Here is a 21,287-nt window from a genome sequence, read left to right as displayed (position 1 = left end):
GCACTTTGGGAGGCCGAGGCGGGTGGATCACAAGGTCAAGAGATGGAGCAACAAGGTGAAACCCTGTCTCTACTAAAAATAAAAAAAATTAGCTGGGCATGGTGGCGCGTGCCTGTAATCCCAGCTACTCAGGAGGCTGAGGCAGGAGAATTGCCTGAACCCAGGAGGCGGAGGTTGCGGTGAGCCGAGATCCCACCATTGCACTCCAGCCTGGGTAACAAGAGCGAAACTCCGTCTCAAAAAACAAACAAACAAACAAACAAACAAACAAACAAAAAGATAGGGAGGAGAATTCATATATTCATATTGTAAGTTTTTGGGATGTTAATTACGTAAACCACAGTGATAGCCCATTGAGATGGCAGTTATAAATCTCAAGGAGAAGAAGGAATTGCTTTTTTTTTTTTTTTTTGAGACGGAGTTTCACTCTTATTACCAGGCTGGAGTGCAATGGCGCGATCTTGGCTCACCGCAACCTCCTCCTCCCGGGTTCAGGCAATTCTCCTGCCTCAGCCTCCTGAGTAGCTTGGATTAAAGGCAAGTGCCAGCATGCCCAGCTACTTTTTTGTATTTTTAGTAGAGACGGGGTTTCCCCATGTTGACCGGGATGGTCTCGATCTCTTGACCTCGTGATCCACCTGCCTCGGCCTCCCAAAGTGCTGGGATTACAGGCTTGAGCCACCGCGCCCGGCGGAATTGCTTTTTAGAAAAGTTAAGTCTAAATATTTGCTTCACACTTAATACACAAAAGCAAACTATTTTAGAATGTGAAACAATTTCTTAAAACATTACATCTTTAATTACTCTTTCATAAAAGTTATCAATCTCATGAACCTGGTCACTGGGTTAAGCTCCAAATAGATCTTAATGACAACATTACAAGAGCATTGATAATTTTCTTTTTATGTCTATCCAATAAAATAAAAAAATAAAGTCTCCTTAGTTGTGTTAGTAAGTCAAAGGAGATGAAGCTTCATATAAAACTAAACGGAGGCTTTGTAATAAGAAGATATTTCCATAAATCTCTAGCACATAAATACATCACAATAAATGATAAAAATAGATTATTATTTGTTTTGACAATTCCTAATCCAGGGAGAACAAACGGCTCCTTTGTCCTCTAACACTGAAGCTGAAAGACTGTGTATAAGAAAAAATGAGAAACCATATTATACAATGAAAATTTATTCTTAAGACTTCTTGCTTCTTTATCTCCTTTAATTTCTAATATTAAGTTTCTAACAGATACAGGACAGATTAAGATTGTATGATAAAATGCTATCTCTGAGTGTTACTAAAGAGTAAAACTTAAAATTACTAAAACATTGAAGAGCACAAAAATTCAGCGGCAATGACAATGGTTACTACAAGGAATCTGATGTTACATTCCAACAAAAAGCAGCAGAAGTTGTCATAGTAACTATAGTTTAAACTTTAAAAATATTTAGAACACTTAGCCACAGAATTTCAAAATTAAAGTAGATGGAAAAGTTTGATAACTATTATGAAAGTTTTTTCCTACATACCTCAGATGACCCACTGCCCTGGTTCGCACCAGAGAAAGAAGAATATAATCATTCTGTTGACCTTGAAATCTATCAACAGTTGTCACCTAGAAATAAAAAATGGAAAATACGGTACATTTTCAAAAGCCAAAAGACTCTAGAGCTCATTTAAATAATGTGCTAGAAACAAACACCTTACCCTTAAAACATTAAATCCCAAAAGAAACACAATCATAGGCTTGGAATTCCAAGAACAAGTTACACAACATCATTAAATAAACCATACTAACCAGATTAAACTACATCCTTATGTTACTCACATTTATAGCATTTGTCTTTACTTTTGCTGATAACTAAATAACTATTTTTGGAATTAAGTCTTCCCTCATTAGACTGCAAACTTCATGAGAACAGGGACTATGTCTAGCTTATTAACTGGTATCCCAGTTTGATGCTCAGCAATGTAACTTAGCATGCTTATTACTTAACACCAGTACCTGTCTACAGCATTCCTCTATCAAAGAAAAAAAATAAAGAATTCTTACAGTACTTTCTGTTCATTTTGAAAACATACGTACATAGGAGGCCAAGGTGGGCAGATCACTGGAACCCAGGAGTTAAACACCAGACTGGGCAATATGGTGAAACCCCATCTACAAATTATACAAAAATGAGCCGGGCATGGTGGTGTGTGACTATAGTTCCAGCTACTCAGAAGGTTGAGTTGGGAGGATTGCTTGAGCCCAGGAGTGAGCTGAGATTGTGACACTACACTCCAGTCTGTGTAATAGAATGAGACCCCGTTTCTTAAAAAAAAAAAAAAAAGAAAGAAAGAAAAAACAAAAGAAAAAGTGTACAAATAGGGAAGTTCAGAAAGGTTTTAGTCACTAATACTGGCAACTCAGGCATTTATCTTTTCATCAATTCAACAAAAATTTTATTGCTTACCCTACAGAAACTGCAATTTATGGTCTCTCTATCTTTAGGAAGTTTACAAAACATTTTTAAAGTCAACTACATGGAGGCATAGTTTATACACAATAAAATGTGTTCAAGGTACAATTTGATGAATTCTGACAATAGATTTTCCCATGTGACCACCAGCACAATAAAAATGTTGCCCATCACCTCAGGCCCCATTTCGGTCAAATCGGCATCCCCCAGCCCCAGGCAATCACTGATCTACTTTCTGTCACTATAGATTATTTTTTGCCAGTTCTGGAATTACATAAAAATAGCATCAAAAGGATATACTCTTTTGTGTCTTGTTTCTTTCAATCAGCATAATGTTTCTGAGATATATTCATTCATGTTTTTGAGATAATTCTTGTGTGTACACAAGAAATTCATACCTTTTTATTTTGAGTATTCCTCCACTGAATGAATATACAACAGTTTGTTTATTCATTCACCTGTTGATGAGAATTTGGCCTGTTTCTAGTTTGAAGCTATTTTGCATAACATTGCAATAAATATTCATGTACAAATATTTTTGTGGACATGTTTTCATCGCTCTTGAATAAAGATGCAGGAGGGAAACTGCTGAGCTGTGTAGTAAAAGTGCATACTTTGTAAGAAATGATCAAACTTTTCCAAAACTGCTATCCCACTTTACACATTCACCAGCAATGTTCCAGTTCTAGAGTTTCAGTTGTTCTTCATCCTTGCCAACACTTGCCATAATGTCAATCTTTATCATTTCACTCATTCTTTTGAGTAGGTAGTGGTATATCATTGTAGTTTTAATTTCTACTTCTTTGACAACTAATGATGGTAAGCACTATTTCACATCATATTGGCTACCTGTAGGTCTTCCTGTGTGAAGTGTCTGTTCAAGTCATTTGCCCATTTTGTATTGGGCTGCCTTATTTCATAATAGCTTTTACAGGAGTTCATATATTCTGGATATAAGTCCCTTGTTATTATATGTGGATATTACCTGCAAATTCTGTTGCCAACCTGATCATGTGGAGAACTGGGCTCACATACTGACATTGGCAGGGCAGAATAACATCACTGAGCTACACTGTAACCCAACCTTGGAACCAATCCTATTTCCATCTTGTTATGAGAGACAGTAACTTTCCATATTATCTGAGTAAGGTTTTCCATAAAAAATCTCAAATATTAAGGTCCTTCTATTTCTAAACTTGCAAAATTATTAGTTTCTCAGTTTCACTCTATTCCTTATCAAGTATTCTGCAGTGTCTATTCTTCCCTGTATTCCTTTTGATTTTGTTTTCATTCCTCTGATTTTACTTTCTTACAGCTTACATTTCATCTCTTTCTGAGTTCTTACATTTCTCTGCTTTATAGCTTTTCCTCAAAGAAATGGTTACTTCATTAGGTATTTTCCAATTTACAGCAAAATGTGTATTTGAAAATGTCATCTTTTCCAGGCCAACATGTTTTCTGGAGCATGTATCCTATCCATGTTTTGCTGCTCTTCATTTTCTTTCCTATAAATTGGGCTTGTGCTAGTTCCCTTCATACTATCTGTCACTGAATAAGTAAGTTTCTTAGATTAGCTATGTGCGAGATGTTAAGATGGGGTGAGCAAGGCTGTTTTCTGAAGGCTGGATGGTTTTCATAGCAAAAGGCCCTCTTTTCTTCTGCTACTGTCCGGATATCCTATAAAAATAAGAGTTTGTCCCCTCTTTCCTCCATTTTCCTGTTACTTCTGCATAATTTCCAGAAAAGGTGAACTTTACATAGCCATGTTCACAACCAAAGTCCTAACTTTATCATTAGTATAATCTTTGTTATTTTCTAATTTTTTCAACCCATCATTAATAAAACAAACATCATTTTATTTATTATGCATCACTTTTCACTGTATAAAAACATAAAAAATATTTTTTAAAATCCCAAGTTCTGAATACATTTTACCATCTTCCCTTATTCCCAAGACATCCTCCCCTACATACAGTAAAAAGCAGTCTAAATTATACCTCTGCAAAGCAAAACAAACATACTCCTAGTAACAGTACACAACTTATTATGTAATTTTGTTATGTATCATTTTATAAACAAAAAGTTTCAGAAACATTTATTTCTGTTACCATCAGTAAACATTTTGTGTGCTGTAACTGAGATAGATGGTCACAGCAAACCAGCAAGACTAACAAATAGGACTGTCAGAGAATTATTTATGGTTCCCATTATTTCATTTTCTCAAATATCTTAAAAAGAGATAGCAAAGTGACAAAGGAGAACAATATAAACCTTTCTATCTTGCCAAAATGATGAATAAGAGAACACATTATATTTATAAAAGTACCTTGTTTGGTCTTCCAATCAATGGATTGTTTCCACATCGTCTATTGATAATGTCTCGAATAAGATGCTTTTGGCCATTGTATGTTGTTAGAATACTGATTCTGTCAGCAGGGTAACCAAGTAAACACATATACATAAAAAGTGCTACTACATATTCTGCCTCTCCAAGATTCTGTAATGCAAACATAATTAGATTGTGTATTTATTTGCTTTTGTTTCAATTTTATAGAGAAAATATCTCGCCTAGATAAGCACAATTTGTTCACTTTGTACACCACAAGAAGTGAAGACTCAGTAACTTGGATAAGTGAGTATCTTTCATAAAACTGAGGGATAATCTTATGCTACATTAACACTGATACATGAAAACTTTTACATTTGCAATATATTTGCAATACATGGAACAACCATAAAATAAAACTTGCCAACCTAAAGGCTTAGTATTCCTAAGACCACAACAATCACAATATAGATCAATAATATTCTGGCCAGGCATGGTAGCTCACATTTGTAATCACAGCACTTTGGAAGGCCAAGGCAGACAGATCACTTGAGTCCAGGAGTTCGAGACCAGTCTAGACAACATGTACTAAAAATACAAAAATGAGCTGGGCGTGGTAGTCCATGCCTATAGTTTCAGCTACTAAGGAGGCTGAGGTGGGGGGATCACTTGAGTCCAGGAGGTAGAGGTTGCAGTGAGCTGCAATTCCACCTCTGCAATATAGCCTGGTGACAAAGTGAGACTTCATCTCAAAAAAAAAAAAAAAAAAAAAAAATTCTATACAATGTGTTACAACTATAGTTACATATAGACATAAAACTATAAAGGAATAGAGTAACTAAGAAGACAATACGATACCCAGTTTAATAGCATATACACCTAGAAGTATTACAGTTGACTCAATTTTTGCACAATGCTTTTCCTTTTGCACAACCGTCACTCAGAGAACAGAAACAAAGCATACAAAAAACCATTTTGCACAATGTTTTTTGTGTGATGTTTCTGTTCTCTTAATGATGGTTGTCACTTCTACTAGATAACTTTAGGTGGGATGAGGATGTTACCTCAAATTGGTCTGTCTGGTTTACCATTAAATTAAGAGACTAGGAAGGCACTTAAAACTAAGGCTTATTCAACTTAAAGGTGAAGAATAATACATAAAGCTGTTTGGTCCAGTTCAATAGAGACTAAATCCAAAGTACTGGATGAAAGAAGAAAGTAAAATAAGAATATAAGCACAATATTTAAAAAAAAAAAAAAAGGAACCTGCATTTTATGCAAAGGCAACAGAAAAATTACTGGAAGACTTACCGAAATATCATTTATATTACGGTTCTTTCTGACACACAGCCTGAGTTACTTACATCTTTCATTTAAGTTTTCTAGTTATTTAACATTGCCCAATTTGGTACTTTGCCTAAAGGTTAGATATGAAGCATTAACAATAAAACAAGATGAACTGTATTGTGACCAAATATTTTAGAACTCACTCCAAATAAGTCGAGTTCCCTTCAAATTGTGACTTTTATTCATTTATCTACCTAGTCTTTCCCTCTCAGACACAGATTCTTCAAATGTTAGCACTTAAATGCACAGTATTCTTATTTTAGGGGATAATGTATTTAACTTTTCAGAAACATATTTAATAGTGGCAAATCCAAAAGTTAGCTGGGCGTGGTGGTGTGCACCTGTAGTCCCAGCTACTTGGGAGGCTGAGGCAGGAGAACTGCTTGAACCCGGGTGGCAGAGGTTGCAGTGAGCCGAGATTGTGCCACTGCACTCCAGCCTGGCATCTGGAGACAGACTGAGACTCTATCTCAAAAAAAAAAAAAAAAAAAATAGTGGCAAATCATCATCTGAAAATACATTTCTCGAAACCCTAAAAACTCACCCAGAGTTAGGCTTAATGAATAAGAAAAATAGGTAACCAATCTGGATAAAAATGTTTCAATCAATACTACAGTATAACTCAGGCAATAAAACTAACTCAAAGGAGAAATTCCAAAAACCATTATGTAATGAAAACATCAGTTGATTACTGATGTTTTCTAATATTTTTAAAGTTATCATTTAAAGGTCACATCTGTTCTCAGGCAAAAAGTACACAAATATAGTAACTTGATTTTTTTTTTTTTTTTTGAGACAGAGTTTTGCTCTTGTTACCCAGGCTGGAATGCAATGGCGCGATCTCGGCTCACCGAAACCTCCGCCTCCTGGGTTCAGGCAATTCTCCTGCGTCAGCCTACTGAGTAGCTGGGATTACAGGCACGTGCCACCATGCCCAGCTAATTTTTTGTATTTTTAGTAGAGACGGGGTTTCACTATGTTGACCGGGATAGTCTCAATCTCTTGACCTCGTGATCCACCCGCCTCGGCCTCCCAAAGTGCTGGGATTACAGGCTCGAGCCACCGCGCCCGGCAGTAACTTGATTTAATGTAACCAAATATTTGGAGGGAAAATAAGATCTGCATGAGTTATACGTATACATATACATTTAAGCTGATGATATATGATGCTTTTTCATGAATAACTCATAATCTCTAATTTAGGTAACAACCTATATTGGATATTTTGCTGTAAAAAGAGAGAGGGGAAAAAAGAAAAACAACTCCAAATGCTATCAACCAAACACTATATTTTGATGTATATACTGCCAGATTATTTTGTATGGCTTATCTGCACATATTTCTATTTTAAAATAAAATGAGACACTCCAGGTGCGGTGGCTCACGCCTGTAATTCCAGCACTTTGGGAGGCCGAAGTGGGTGGATCATGAGGTCAAAAGATCGAGACCATCCTGGCCAACATGGTGAAACCCTGCTTCTACTAAAAACAGAAAAATTAGCACAGCATGGTGGCTCAAGCCTGTAGTCCCAGCTGCCTGGGAGGCTGAGGCAGGAGAATCACTTGAACCTGGGAGGCAGAGGTTGCAGTGAGCCAAGATCGTGCCATCGCACTCCAGCCTGGCGACAGAGCAAGACTCCATCTCAAAAAAAAAAATAAGGCCGGGCGCGGTGGCTCAAGCCTGTAATCACAGCACTTTGGGAGGCCGAGGTGGGTGGATCACAAGGTCGAGAGATCGAGACCAACCTGGTCAACATGGTGAAACCCCGTCTCTACTAAAAATACAAAAAAAAAAGCAGCTGGGCATGGTGGCACGTGCCTGTAATCCCAGCTACTCAGGAGGCTAAGGCAGGAGAATTGCTTGAACCCAGGAGGCGGAGGTTGCAGTGAGCCGAGATCGCGCCATTGCACTCCAGCCTGGGTAACAAGAGTGAAACTCCGTCTCAAAAAAAAAAGTAAAATGAAATAAAAAATAAAACAAAATAAAATGAGATACTATAGATGTACTTTGCAATTTATTTCCACATAATATAGCATGAATATTCTTCCTGTTAGTAAACACTTACAATGTTGATAATAATGCAATTAATCCCTACGGACAGATATTTAGGTTGTTTCTCATTTCTAAAATAATATGCAGTGCCGGGCGCGGTGGCTCACGCCTGTAATCCCAGCACTTTGGGAGGCCGAGGCGGGTAGATCACGAGGTCAAGAGATCGAGACCATCCTGGTCAACATGATGAACCCCGTCTCTACTAAAAATACAAAAATTAGCTGGGCATGGTGTCGCAAGCCTGTAATCCCAGCTACTCAGGAGGCTGAGGCAGGAGAATTGCCTGAACCCAGGAGGCGGAGGTTGTGGTGAGCCGAGATTGCGCCATTGCACTCCAGCCTGGGTAACAACAGCAAAAAAACTCAGTCTCAAAAAAATAATAATAATAATATGCAGTGATGAAAATTAAACATACAAGTCTGCAAACTGGCCCAATTATTTTTTAAGGATAAATTCCTAGAAGTAAGAACATTGCTTTCACTATACAGTGACAATTTATCCACCAAATTATTTTCCCGCTAGCACTGTATGAGAATAAAATTTCCCCAAACCTACCTTAACACTGAGCATTATTAAAGAGTTTAAAATGTGATTAATTTACATTTGTTATAAAATATGAATTGCATATTCACATTTTTCAATTAGTCTTGGTTTTTGAAAAAAGTAATTGATGAGTTCTATATGAATATTCAGAATTCAACTTGTTTATTAAACACTGAAATAAATTTTAAGCATTGAAAATAAATTTTTTCTCCCATCAGCATTTTTATGATTTCTGCTTTTGTGACAAGCTTAGGAAGACCTTTCTCACTCCAACACTACATATTCATCAATATTTTCTTCTAGTAGTTTCCAGTTTGTTTATAGTTTCTTTAGTCCATGTATTTTTAATCAATCTGAAATTGATTTTTCATATGCTGTGTGTAAGGTGGCGTTCCAACTTTCCTTTTCTCAATGGCCAAATGGTTAAGTATCACTGATTTATGCATATGTCAGCCAGCAAATGCAAAATAAATTTAAAAGCTTTATCTTTTTTCTTACCTGATAGAAGTAAGGATTAGGTTCAGATTCTCCCACTCCTTGAAAATCTTCAACATTAATGAGCTGGAAGTCATACAGTAAGCCAGCATTTGCTGTACTAAACTCTGGCAAGAGCTGCACATGGGGTAAGTTCCCCAGATTCTTGTATCGCCAGTTGTAGAGGTTGCACAAGCTTTCCAAAGACAAATCCCCCCAAAAACAGAAAATGTTAGCAGTATAAAATCCCATTTAATATACATAAAGTTTCTCTGTTTCTGCGCTTCTTTTAAATTTTCATGTTAGCCATTTTTGTTCATCTTTTAAACAATAATGCTTTTCCAACCTTAGCTTCCCTACTTTAGGTAACCAAGGGTCAGAAGAGTAAAGGTACTACAAAAACGATAGTTTTATTACACTCTCTGAGGTAAATGCTATCTTTATCCCTTAAATTAAAAAATCAAGGAAGACTAAAAATTGAGGACAATTGGGGGTAACTCTGAGACGGGGCCTGCATCTTTTATAAAGTAAAAATTGGTGTGTTCTCCTCTTACTCACTTTTTTCTTTAGATTTCAAAATTATATTAACTGCATATCTTTTGGGGACATGAAGAAAGGGGAAGGGACAATGAAAAGAAGCCTTTAGATTGTAAGTTACTAAAGTTAATCTTAATGACTGAAATGAAGAAAATAAATTATTTGGCCCATTCAAATCTCCTGCAGAAGTCGACAAAAGTCCTTTGAGATTTATGGATAGTCAAGTTCCTGGATAGCCGGGAATGCTAACAGTCTATAAAAGCTATTCACAAATACTTCGATCATGGAACAAATGTCCTTAAGTAGAAATGATTTTTTTTCCGTTTCCTTTACCTTGCTCTGGCTCTCCCTTGAGCATCGAGGTCCACAGTCGGAACTCCAACGCGGACAAAGCGAGTGAAGAGAGACTGCTCCATGTTTGAGTACTTTTGAAAGGCCATGTTCTTAATAACTGGAGGTAACTGGTGATGATCACCAATCATAATCCATCGTTTCAGTCGGCTAAATCCATCCTGAGGATTCTAGAAATAAAAAATAAAGAAACGGCAAAATATTATTCTATAGTCCCCAATATATTACCCAAGGGACAGACTCTTCATCAAAAGGCTTCCTTATCTTACAAATTACCAATCTTTACAAGCTCCAAAAAGAGAAGTCTGGCAAATTTATAGAACAATTTGTGAACCAATTATGGATATCATTGCTCTTGGGTGACAGAGGGTGAGGGAGAATGGAGGGATTTAGAAGGCAAGCATGGAATTACCCTATTTTAATAGGTAAGGTAATCCAAAGAGGCCTGGAAGGCTTAGGTCAGCATTAGGTAAAGAGTATACAGAAAGAAAGAGAAGCCCGAGAAGAGAAATGGAAAGATGAGAAATAAGCATGTTTCACAGGCAGCTGAGGACCAATTCTGAACCCACCAAAGCAATTAAACACTACCTTCTTTAATTTTCTACATTACGACTTCAATTTCGTACTCTATATGTCTCCTTGTTCCTTGAAACATATCCTGATAGAATACATTCCAAGTTCCACGAAGTACGACTTATAAAAACAACTTTTGCAACTCAATTTATCTGTGTATTAGAGTGGTCTCTACCCTTAAATTGGGAATTCCACATTTCGTTTTAATGCTTCAATAGTAAAGAATATTGTACTGTAAAAAACATTCTTAAATAGCACCATTTAGCTCAAAAACTTAGGCATAAAGAAAAGCAATTTAGTCGGTGAATATCAAAAAATAATTCTACAAACAATTATAACAAAAGAAATTAAGAAACAGCTCCTCTCCCCACCAAATTGTACAACAATGTAATTTTGATTAAAATTACTGAATCTTTTCAAAACTACAGAAATAAACTATGAATTTTAAAATAGAACTTCTGGAAGCAAAATAACTATGAAATAGCCAGTGAATGGATCAAAAAAAGTTTACCGGCTTAAAATAGAACATCAAACATAATAAAGTTAAGGAAAATACTTAACTATGGCAATGAGCACACCCAAACTGTACAGCTTTCTGATGTTGTCCTCAGCATTCTTAGAACTCGATTTTCTTTGCCTCAGGTCTTATATTTCTTAATATTTCTTACCTGTAGAAGAAGAGGGATAAAAGTTTCTATCTCCAGAATCTGAGCAGCTTCTTCCATTAAAATGTTGTCATACTGAGAAAGAAAGAGGAAAGCTTGTCACAAAGACAGCTTAAAAGCCAAACAACTCCATGACAAACATAATCATCCAAAAGAACCCAAATAATTTCAGATAAAAACAACATACAAATTATTCAGACAGATAAAAATAACAACATACAAATTATTCAAGCAGAAACTTCATGGTATTATTTATCATTATGCCTCTGCATTTCCAATTCAAGTATTTGATTTCAGGAAAGCCTCCTAAGCATGCAACTTTACGTTGAAGAGATCATGTATGTCATTTCTTGAGTTACAATGTCAATTTGGTTCTTTTTAATTTAGATTTTCATTTCTACATCAGAAAGAATCAATTTATAATTACATATGAGGTCATTCCCTGTGGTACTCTTACTCTAGGTAGCATTTGGGAATAATGTTGTTTCTTTTATGAATCCTACTCATCAGAACAATCCACTTCAGTCTCACTCTTGGGCATGCAATTCATCACCGGGGCATGTCAATTTCACTTTAAAAACTCTTGAGTCTACTGATTTTTCTTTAATTCTACCAGCATTACCCCTCTAAAAATCCAAGCCATCACTATGACTACTGCTAGCAAACAACTTACTAGTTCCTCCCCTTCCTAACTTGATTCCTCTAAGGCATTTATACAACTCCTGGTTTCAAATCCTTTATACCACTGTTTTAGAAAAAACAAAACAAAACAAAACAAAACAAAAACCCTTAACATTGCCAGCAAGAAAGAACCTATATTCAATCTAGCCCCAGACTTACTGTTGAACTTTATCTTTCTCCTTGCTAGTATGCTTCAACAACAATGACCTATTGCAGTTTCTCTGAAATGGCAAAACCTTTCCTGCTGCAGCCCCTTTGCACATCCTGTTCTCTTTGCTTTTAGTCTACTTGGTTGTTTCTCATCCTTAAAATATCAGCTTAAAACGCACTTTACGTAGGCCTTCTCTGACCTCCCAATCTAAAACTAATCTCAAAGTACCGTTCTTTTGTCTTCCAGACCTTCACAATTTGTAATTCTCTCTGTATATTTATTTGTCTAATGTCTGTATCTTTTCCCCAGCCCAGTTCCCAGTCTTAGGTATTACACATCTGTTTAAAAAACATGAAAAATCAAGTCTTTCTCAAACATGAGAAAATTTCATTCTTTCTTTGACAATTACTGCTCTTCTATCTGTCCAATTCTCATTTAGATATATTCTCAACATGTTTTGTCTTTCCTCATCATTTCTAATTCTGATCACTACTTAGTATGCTATCTTACTTCTTGTTTTGGTACAATATCTTCTCCTTGAATCTAAGTACACATTAGAGCTCTGTTGCTTTCTGTTATTAAAGTTTTCTACCATTGTTTTATTTTATAGGGAGGTGGTAGATGGGGAGAGCATATTTACTCTGAATGTTTGATTAACTCTCTATTTTAAAGTTATGGTTCAATTCTGGACTGTTACTGAAACTACCTGATAATGTAGGCATATGGATGATCTCTTCTCTAGCTCTATAATAATACCAAATTTCCCTCTTATAATGATTAGGTCATTTTTATGGAAGCTGAAGAGAAGGAGGAATTCAAACAGTCACATTTTTTAACAAGTCCCTGTGTGGACTCTCAGGATAACAGATCCAATATGCAAAACAGCGTAGGGGCAACTCTGTAAAAACAGGTAGCTTAAAAGGACAGCTTCCTGAAAACCAATTCTGAAAATATAATACAATTTTACTTATAAAAATATTTATAGATTTTGCTTTTTAAAAGGGAGATTTTAATTCCAAAGCAAAATTACCAGCACTTTAGCTAGTTGTTCCATGTATTTATTAGACAGATCATTCATTTCATTCAACACTTACTAATCTCTACTAACATATTAAATGCTGGGTTGGCATTTGATGCTATAGGTCAACCAGGCTAGGAGCTAGTCTTTGTGACCTTTCAAAGGATTCCTAAATTCTACAGCCACCGCTACTACAGTTCTATGGTTCTTTAGCGGATTATAGCTGCTAGAATAGGGTCAAGGTGGTTTAAAAGTAAGGGCACAAGAGACTTTAAATTCTTGGAAAATCACGTTTTAATACTAGCTCTAGTAACTGATTACCTGTGACTCTAAGGTAATATTTCCCTTGAGTCACCCTTTCTAAACTATAAAATGGAGATATCTCAGCTAGGCACAGTGGCTCACAGCTGAAATCCCAGCATTCTGGGAGGCCAAGGGAGGTGGATCCCTTGAGCTCAGGAGTTTAAGACCAGCCTGGCCAACATGATGAAAACCCTTCTCTACTTAAAAAACAATCAAGTTGTTTGGGTGTGATGGTGTGCGCCTGTAATCCCAGCTACTCAGGAGGCTGAGGCTGTAGACTAGACTTGCTTGAACTCAGGAGGCGGAGGTTGCAGTGGGCCAAGATCATGCCACTGCACTCTAGCCTGAACAAAAAAATGAGATTCTGTCTCAAAAAAAAAAAAAAAAAAAAAAGAGCTCATATAAAAATCTAGTTGTAAAGAAGAGAAATAAATCATTGTAAATACAGAACTTTGTATGCTATAAACACAGAACTTGGTACCTAGCTAACACTCAACAAATGATGGTTATTATCAGTTTATGTTTTTGTTATCATTCTGATACATTTCCTTCTACAATTTCTACAATGCAAAACGGGTTTAAGATGATCGACATCGAATTTCCAATCCCTGAAAACAGGCAAATTAGAACTAATATTTATTTAACTTTGTGCTAGTAAAAAATTGGGCTTCAACAAAATACATATTGAAACAAGTGACAGACTTCTGTTAAAAGGTGATGAACTGACCGCATACTGATGACCACTATCTCTAGAAACCCCCTAAAATAACACTTGACATTATATAGTGAAATTTTACCCAAAAGAGTCAAAGAAACCAGCAACTAACAGAAATTCTTGAGTTTACAAGAAGGCAGATAAGAAAAGAAACACCTTGCTGAAAAGCTGAAACTTTCTTTGCTTCTAAGATAGTAAAACTGGCTGAAACTGGTTGGGATCAATACAGCCAAGTAGTTAGCACAAAATGAGTGTGCTTACATCACAACCCAAATTTCTACCATGTTTCATATTAACTTCTCTCAAACCTACATATGCGATCCAAGAGTTAGCATGAAAAGTGCATATGCTTGAAGACTTTCCAGACCCCTTTTCTTCCACCAATCACTTACTAAACCCAAAATCCACCCCCTAAACTTTTTCTAATAAAATTACTGCCTTAAAGCCAGCATGGGGACACAGATTTGAGCTTGACTATGTTCTTCCTGTGAGTCAACTTGCAATAAGATGCTTGTTTTCCTCAAAAACCTGGTGTTAGAATATTGGCTTCCAGTGCACCAGGCTGTGAGCCCCTTTTGCTCAGTAATAATAGGACTGGTTTAAAAAGGCAATTAGACTTTCCCACTTCAAGGAACCAAATGAATGTACCTCTTCTCTCACCCTCAATAGACAACAGAAGGTTTAGTGTCTGCAGAGGATCTTGGAACTTGGAGAAAGCGAAGTTAAGAGGGTGGGATCAGAAATGATCGCCATACAGAAAGTGGGAATTATGTCAAAGTCTGTGTATGTAACAGAATGTGGAGAAGTCTGGCTCTCTTTCTCCATTCATCTCCCACAACTCTAGGATCCAGAAGAGTCCTCCTTCTCCCTTTGTTATCCCTAAGACATACTACTGAAATTTCAGAACTCTAGGGACAAAGTAAAGATTGTAGGGTTTCCTGACAGAAGAAAAATGTGAAACGAAATACGTTTAAAATACGCTTTGGGGTTCTGAACAGCTACACTGGAAGACAGAGAAAATGGAACAAATATCAAAATCCTGAAGGAAAATAATTTCCATCTAGAAATCGATATCTAGCCATAATCATTAAATGTGAAAGTAGACTAAAAACAGTTTTTGGACATGGAAAGTCTTAAAAACATTACCTCCTATGCATCCTTTCACACGAAAAGATACTGGAGGATGTATTATACTAAAAGACAAAAGAAGAGAAAGACACAGAATGCCCAAAACACAGAATCTGACATATAAGAAAGTCAAAGGCTTAGAATGGATGCAATGTGAACTGAAATAGGTCAGGAGTATCTAGGAGAGATGTCTCAAAAAACATGTATGTGATGTGTCTAAATGTACTAAGAAAATATTTTAAAACTAAGCAGAGTTTGGGGTTGAACTGGTAGTAAAACAGAAAACTAAACAAACAAAAAAGACAAAAATTATAAATTCCAGAAAGAAAAAAAAAATTGTGCATGAATGGAAAACAAATCATGGTATATTACCCTGCTTGGATGTGAAAGTGTTCATGTAAATAATGATGTAAACACCCAAAAGTGAGCAAACCAAAGTTATGACGTGACTATATTGGGAGAATTAAGGGAGGAAAGGTGTATGCACACATGCATGAATGTGTGTCTATTTGTCCTTCAGGACAGCACAGAATCAAAAGATAACGCCTGAAATGGAAATCTAACATTCTTAACTGATATAGTTGAAAAGGACAAAACAGATCTTCAAGAGCTGAAGGACTGGATAAATTGGAAGGATAAGCAGAGTGGGCAATTGCCCTTTTTTGTTAAGTGGACCTACAAGGTTTTTAAAATTCTTAAGTGTGATAAAAATAAAACTTCAAAATCAAAAATATAGAAAACCTATTAGCACTCATGCTAACTACCCTTATATGTATAGCATAATTTAAATACAGAAAATGACTACTGAAAATTTGGTAAGTATTTTTAGAACACATGTAAAAGCTGCATGAAACCATAAAATGTTAATTATGATTACATTATTTCCCTTGTTATTAAGCTATGATTTAATATCAAATTCAAAGTATATTTTATACATCAGCCCCAAGAACAAAATATTTAGGTGAAAAATTCTCACTAGTAATTTGCAAAAGGGTAAGTTCACACCACTAGGGTATGTTCACACTACTTTTTAATAAATTGTTGTATTTGTCCTACCTTGCAGCTGAGGAACCTTTCATCCAAGATAACAATTTTATCACCTTGAATTTATTTAGCGCCTATCTTTCAGTGAGCTCGTAACATTCTTAAATTGCCAGTTAATTTAATCAACAGATGAATTACAAATTTTTAATTCAAACCCATATGCAGAACTATGTTTTAAACAACAGATAAACCAATTGAAGGAAGGTTAAATGACTGTATTAAAATCTAAGTTCAGATCAGTATCACTAGCAAAGTTACAAAAAATTTGCCAATTCAAATTTACTGCTCAATCATTACATTCGATTTCAAATGAGTTACAGGCTAACAGGCTATCACATCCTCTCCTGTCTTTATATGATGAAACCATTTTAGTATTAGCTAATTTTTGTATTTTTAGTAGAAATGGGGTTTCACCATGCTGGCCAGGCTGGTCTCGAACTCCTGACCTCAAGTGATCTGCTCACCTTGGCCTCCCAAAGTGCTGGGATTACAGAGCCACCACGCCCAGCTGAAACCCATTTTGAAATGTTCTTTTTATAGCTTTTACTTCTGATTGGAGATTTTTTTTTTATTATGACTTTTTTTAATTAGGTGAATTTTAGGTGTTTTTCATAACTTTAATTTTTAAATAAGTGATACTCAATAAAACTCCTTAGCAAGTATGAGACTTTGGTCAGACAACCATATGGTTATAACATTACCTAATGAACATATTACTGATAACTAGATTTTTAAAAAGTAGATTCAGAGTTCACTGATCACGTAAACATGGGATATTATCACCCACTTTTAAAAGAGATATTTTAAGGTAATTATAAATGCAAACTTCAATAAGAAGTGAGTCAACCTCGAAGGGAAACAAATGGCCTAGGTGATATTCAAAACAAAATAAAACAAAAACAAAAAACAAAACTACCAAAATAAGTCTTTACCTTGAAACCTAACTTGACCAAGTCATGTCGTTTTAAGGCAGCATGAGTACAGGTCATAGCAATAATTTTGGCTTCTTTCACTAAAAGGTATTTAGATCTATCCAGTCCACTTCGAAGCAATTCAGAGGCTCTGAATTCCTATGGAAATGAGGAGCAATGAAAGATAATTTTAGGAAAACAGAGTTTATGCACATAACCATACAATCGAATCAGACTTAGTTCCTGAGAAATTAAACATATTATAAACTAAGCCTAATGAATTATAATTCTGTTCATTATTATTTGGGTACTAATTGAGTTCATATAATAGCTGACACAGAAGTTATAATTCAAACTTTTTTGTATGTAAGGTAAAATATTTACAATATAAACAAGAATACTGAGTAAAATTCAGTTATCACTGTACCTGTATTATTCAATGTCCCTCCAGGAAAATGGAAATAATTTCAAGTATTCATACCAAAGGAAATTTAAGCAAGTAACTGGTTATAAAAGTGATAGAGGAATCACAAAGGTAAAGTAACACAGAGATTAGAGACAGCAGCAGTCACCATTATCCGTAGGTTAGAAAGAATAAAGGTAGGAAGTGCTATTATCAGAGCCTACGGACTGTAGTCACACACAAAAAGCTGGAACCACAAGTTTTTCCAGCAGAAACTGGAGTCATGGAAGAGATGAAGCCCAAGGCAGAGGGAAGTGATGAAAAAATACCTTGGCACTGTCTCATTGGCTATACTAAACAAGAAGTCAGCTGACGTAGGAAGCTGGGAAATTAAACCTACAAGGATAAGCCAGAACATCAACCATGGCAAAGGACCCCCAACAGAGCAGAAAAGGGCATGGACAAAAGCAGGATATGAGGGGCAAACAAAGAAAAGCAGCATAGCCAATGTCAACTTTTAAAAAATCTGAGCCTTACCAATACTTATTTTAAAACTTAACGTTTCTGTTTTGTTTTCTAATGATTAAAATATTACAAACATAGGTGAGGTATGCTGTATAACTTTCTGCCTACTCCCTCCCAAGGCAGTATTATGATGAATTGAGTATGTTTTTATACTTTTACTTTGTGTTCATGTAACCATAAACATAATACTTTACATTTAGTACTCTGTACCTACCATCCATCCACCTAACCATACATATACTTTTCAGTATTTACTGAATGTATACTACATGTCTGAAACTGTTATAGGAAGTGGGTACATACTCACATCTAAAAGATACAAAGACAAGAGACAACGTCCCTGACATTTTTACCTGCAGTAATCCTGAATGTTCTTGCTGAGGAATCTGAGCCTGAATGCGATCCCTTTATAGACCACTGCAGTTTTCAATGATGTTTGCTATAATATTTTTGCAATGATGATTCTGCAATGAGGTGGCAGAAACTAGGAGACATCTCCAGGAGAAGCTGGGTTCCAGACATAGTCTCTATTCCCACTGTGTAGCTAAGACTCTTATTTCACTTTAATAATCAGAACCAATCATCCTGGCTACCATAGCAACCCACTATTTTACTGATCAAGAGGCATAAAGGACTTAAAATGGCCACATGGCAGTCTCAAATTCCAATTCAAAATACCATCATTGAATTTCTGATGGAAGCATTTCTTTCTTAAAAATACTAAGACCTTTACATCAGGAAAGCCAGAATAAGGATCCAGTTTATATCTTACTTAAAATTAACAATCTAATTTCTAAGATTTGAATACTTCGAGCCAGGTGTGATGGCTCACACTTGTAATCCCAGCACTCTGGGAGGCCGAGGTGGGCAGACTACTTGAGATCAGGAGCTTGAGACCAGCCTGGCCAACATAGTGAAACCCTGTCTCTACTAAAAATACAAAAATTAGCTGGGTGTGGTGGTTTGCACCTGTGATCCCAGCTGCTCTGGAGGCTAAGGCAGGATAATTGCCTGAACCTGGAAGGCAGAGGTTGCAGTGAGCTAAGATTGTGCCATTGCACTCCAGTTTGGGCAACAGGGTGATACTCAGTCTCAAAAAAAAAAAAAAAAAAAGGTTTGAATATTTCACGTTTACTTCATTCATTAAATAAATAAATAAATAAAATAAAATAAAACTGTTAAAGGCAAGTTCAAAGAACTTGAGAATCCTTACCTCAAGCTGAGTAAAGATTTTCTTAATATGCCTAAAACATCCTTCAGCAATTTCCATGTCTTCTTCATAAGATCTTCCTTTAAAAATGGGTTGAGGAGCATTTGCAAAGTATTCATGGAAAGGGAAGAAAGTGGAGACTTCCGTAACATCTGGCAAGGCACTACCTTTATTTTTCACTTTGCTAATATACTCTTCCCAACGAGACATTACCTGTAGAAATAAGAACTTGAGGTTAACTGCCACCTAATTATGAAGTTTTAAAGGATTAAAAAAAAAATTTATAAAAACAAGCTGTTAGCTGAAAAAGAAAAAAAAGAAATTTAATATTTGATCCAATATAACTATTCCTCATTTCCTGTAATTGCTCTTCTGTTACAAAAGGTAAGCTTGTCTTTGGAGAAAAAAGGCTCTTTAATAACACATTTCTACAAACTAGAAAGAACCTTAACGTCATCTTATGGAACTTTATCTCGGACATTTCAGATTCGCCACATAACTCAAGATAGTTTATTACTGATGCTTAAAAAGAATGTAAAGGAAAGAACCCTCTCTGGACAAAGACATTTCTCATTTTTTCATCTCTGTTTCTGTCCATATATGGTAAATTCAGCTTTAGCAGCTTTTTAATCAATTTGGCACTTGTCAAACCTTCTCCCAGATTTTTAGAACATTTATAAAGAATGTCTGCTGAAGGCAAGTATATATTTAAAAGCTCAAGTTATGACTTTTGTGATTATAGTTCAATTGCTTTGTATGTTAGCTATGCCTCTACCAGGCAGTTACTATGTAACCTCAATTTCTGTAATTCTCTCACGTCTTTTTCTGTTATAATTTCAGTGTTTCTCAAAAGTGTAGTCCTTAGGCAAAATATTTGAGGAGCTAAATAAAAATGTGGATTCCTGAATTCCACTTCTATTGAATGAGAAGCTATAGGAACAAGGGCTAGGGAATTTAATTTGTGAAAAACTTTCCCAATATGATTCTTACATGTTGAAAATGTCAATTTATACTGTGAAGCCTCATGTTCATTTTTTCCAAATTTACTACATAAACCTCCATAATTTATAGATGTTTCCCCATTTTAAACATTGTTTTCACTGAAAGCCAAGTAATTTTCCGTGTCAAGAAAGCATTTAAGCATGATCTTTACTCCTTTATTCAAGTCCTAAACAGTCTTGAATCTAATGTAGACTATATTGTGTATTTTCCCTGCTTCACAAGAAACCATGAAAGCTGCTCATTTTGAATGGACTTAACTGGTTTGTGATATCCACTTACAATGAGCTTACAATATTATAATTTATATCTAAAATATGTAATTGGCATTAGAACAAAGAACAAATAAAGTTATACAAAAATCTTCATTATCTGATTACGTCCTAGTCCATTTAAAATTACTAGTAATCTAACTGATTATTAAAGTTTAGTTTTATTTACTTTATTTGGCTATTTCTCATGAGTTTTCATATTCCCCAAATTAACAGGAACAAAAGCAAAAGTACACCTTTTTTTTTTTTTTGAGAGGGAGTTTCGTTGTTACCCAGGCTGGAGCGCAATGGCACGATCTCGGCTCACCGCAACCTCCGCCTCCTGGGCTCAGGCAATTCTCCTGCCTCAGCCTCCTGAGTAGCTGGGATTATAGGCACGCACCACCATGCCCAGCTAATTTTTTGTATTTTTAGTAGAGACGGGGTTTCACCATGTTGACCAGGATGGTCTCGATCTCTTGACCTCGTGATCCACCTGCCTCGGCCTCCCAAAGTGCTGGGATTACAGGCTTGAGCCACCGCACCTGGCAAAAGTACACCTTTATAGTGAAGTCAGAAGACTTCAAGACCCACTGTACAATGAATTATTATAATTTAATT

General features: G+C 35.9%; 1 protein-coding gene across 1 annotated transcript in view; it reads right to left on the bottom strand.

Annotated features, from left to right (window-relative positions):
• AQR (aquarius intron-binding spliceosomal factor) overlaps window positions 1-21,287 on the bottom strand; it is a 129,073-nt gene that overhangs the window by 16,344 nt on the left and 91,442 nt on the right. The window contains exons 26-32 of the mRNA XM_003935747.4: window positions 19,420-19,629; window positions 17,300-17,437; window positions 11,331-11,402; window positions 10,072-10,259; window positions 9,226-9,397; window positions 4,786-4,956; window positions 1,527-1,612 (exon numbers count right to left, since the gene is read on the bottom strand). Of these exons, the coding sequence (XP_003935796.1) occupies window positions 1,527-1,612; window positions 4,786-4,956; window positions 9,226-9,397; window positions 10,072-10,259; window positions 11,331-11,402; window positions 17,300-17,437; window positions 19,420-19,629 (1,037 nt within the window). The remainder of the gene's footprint in view (window positions 1-1,526; window positions 1,613-4,785; window positions 4,957-9,225; window positions 9,398-10,071; window positions 10,260-11,330; window positions 11,403-17,299; window positions 17,438-19,419; window positions 19,630-21,287) is intronic.

The sequence above is a fragment of the Saimiri boliviensis genome, chromosome 2 (assembly GCF_048565385.1).
Source record: "Saimiri boliviensis isolate mSaiBol1 chromosome 2, mSaiBol1.pri, whole genome shotgun sequence".
Classification (NCBI taxonomy): domain Eukaryota; kingdom Metazoa; phylum Chordata; class Mammalia; order Primates; family Cebidae; genus Saimiri; species Saimiri boliviensis.
The sequence above is the reverse complement of the archived record's forward strand: the minus strand, read 5'-3'. Positions and strand labels throughout refer to the sequence as shown.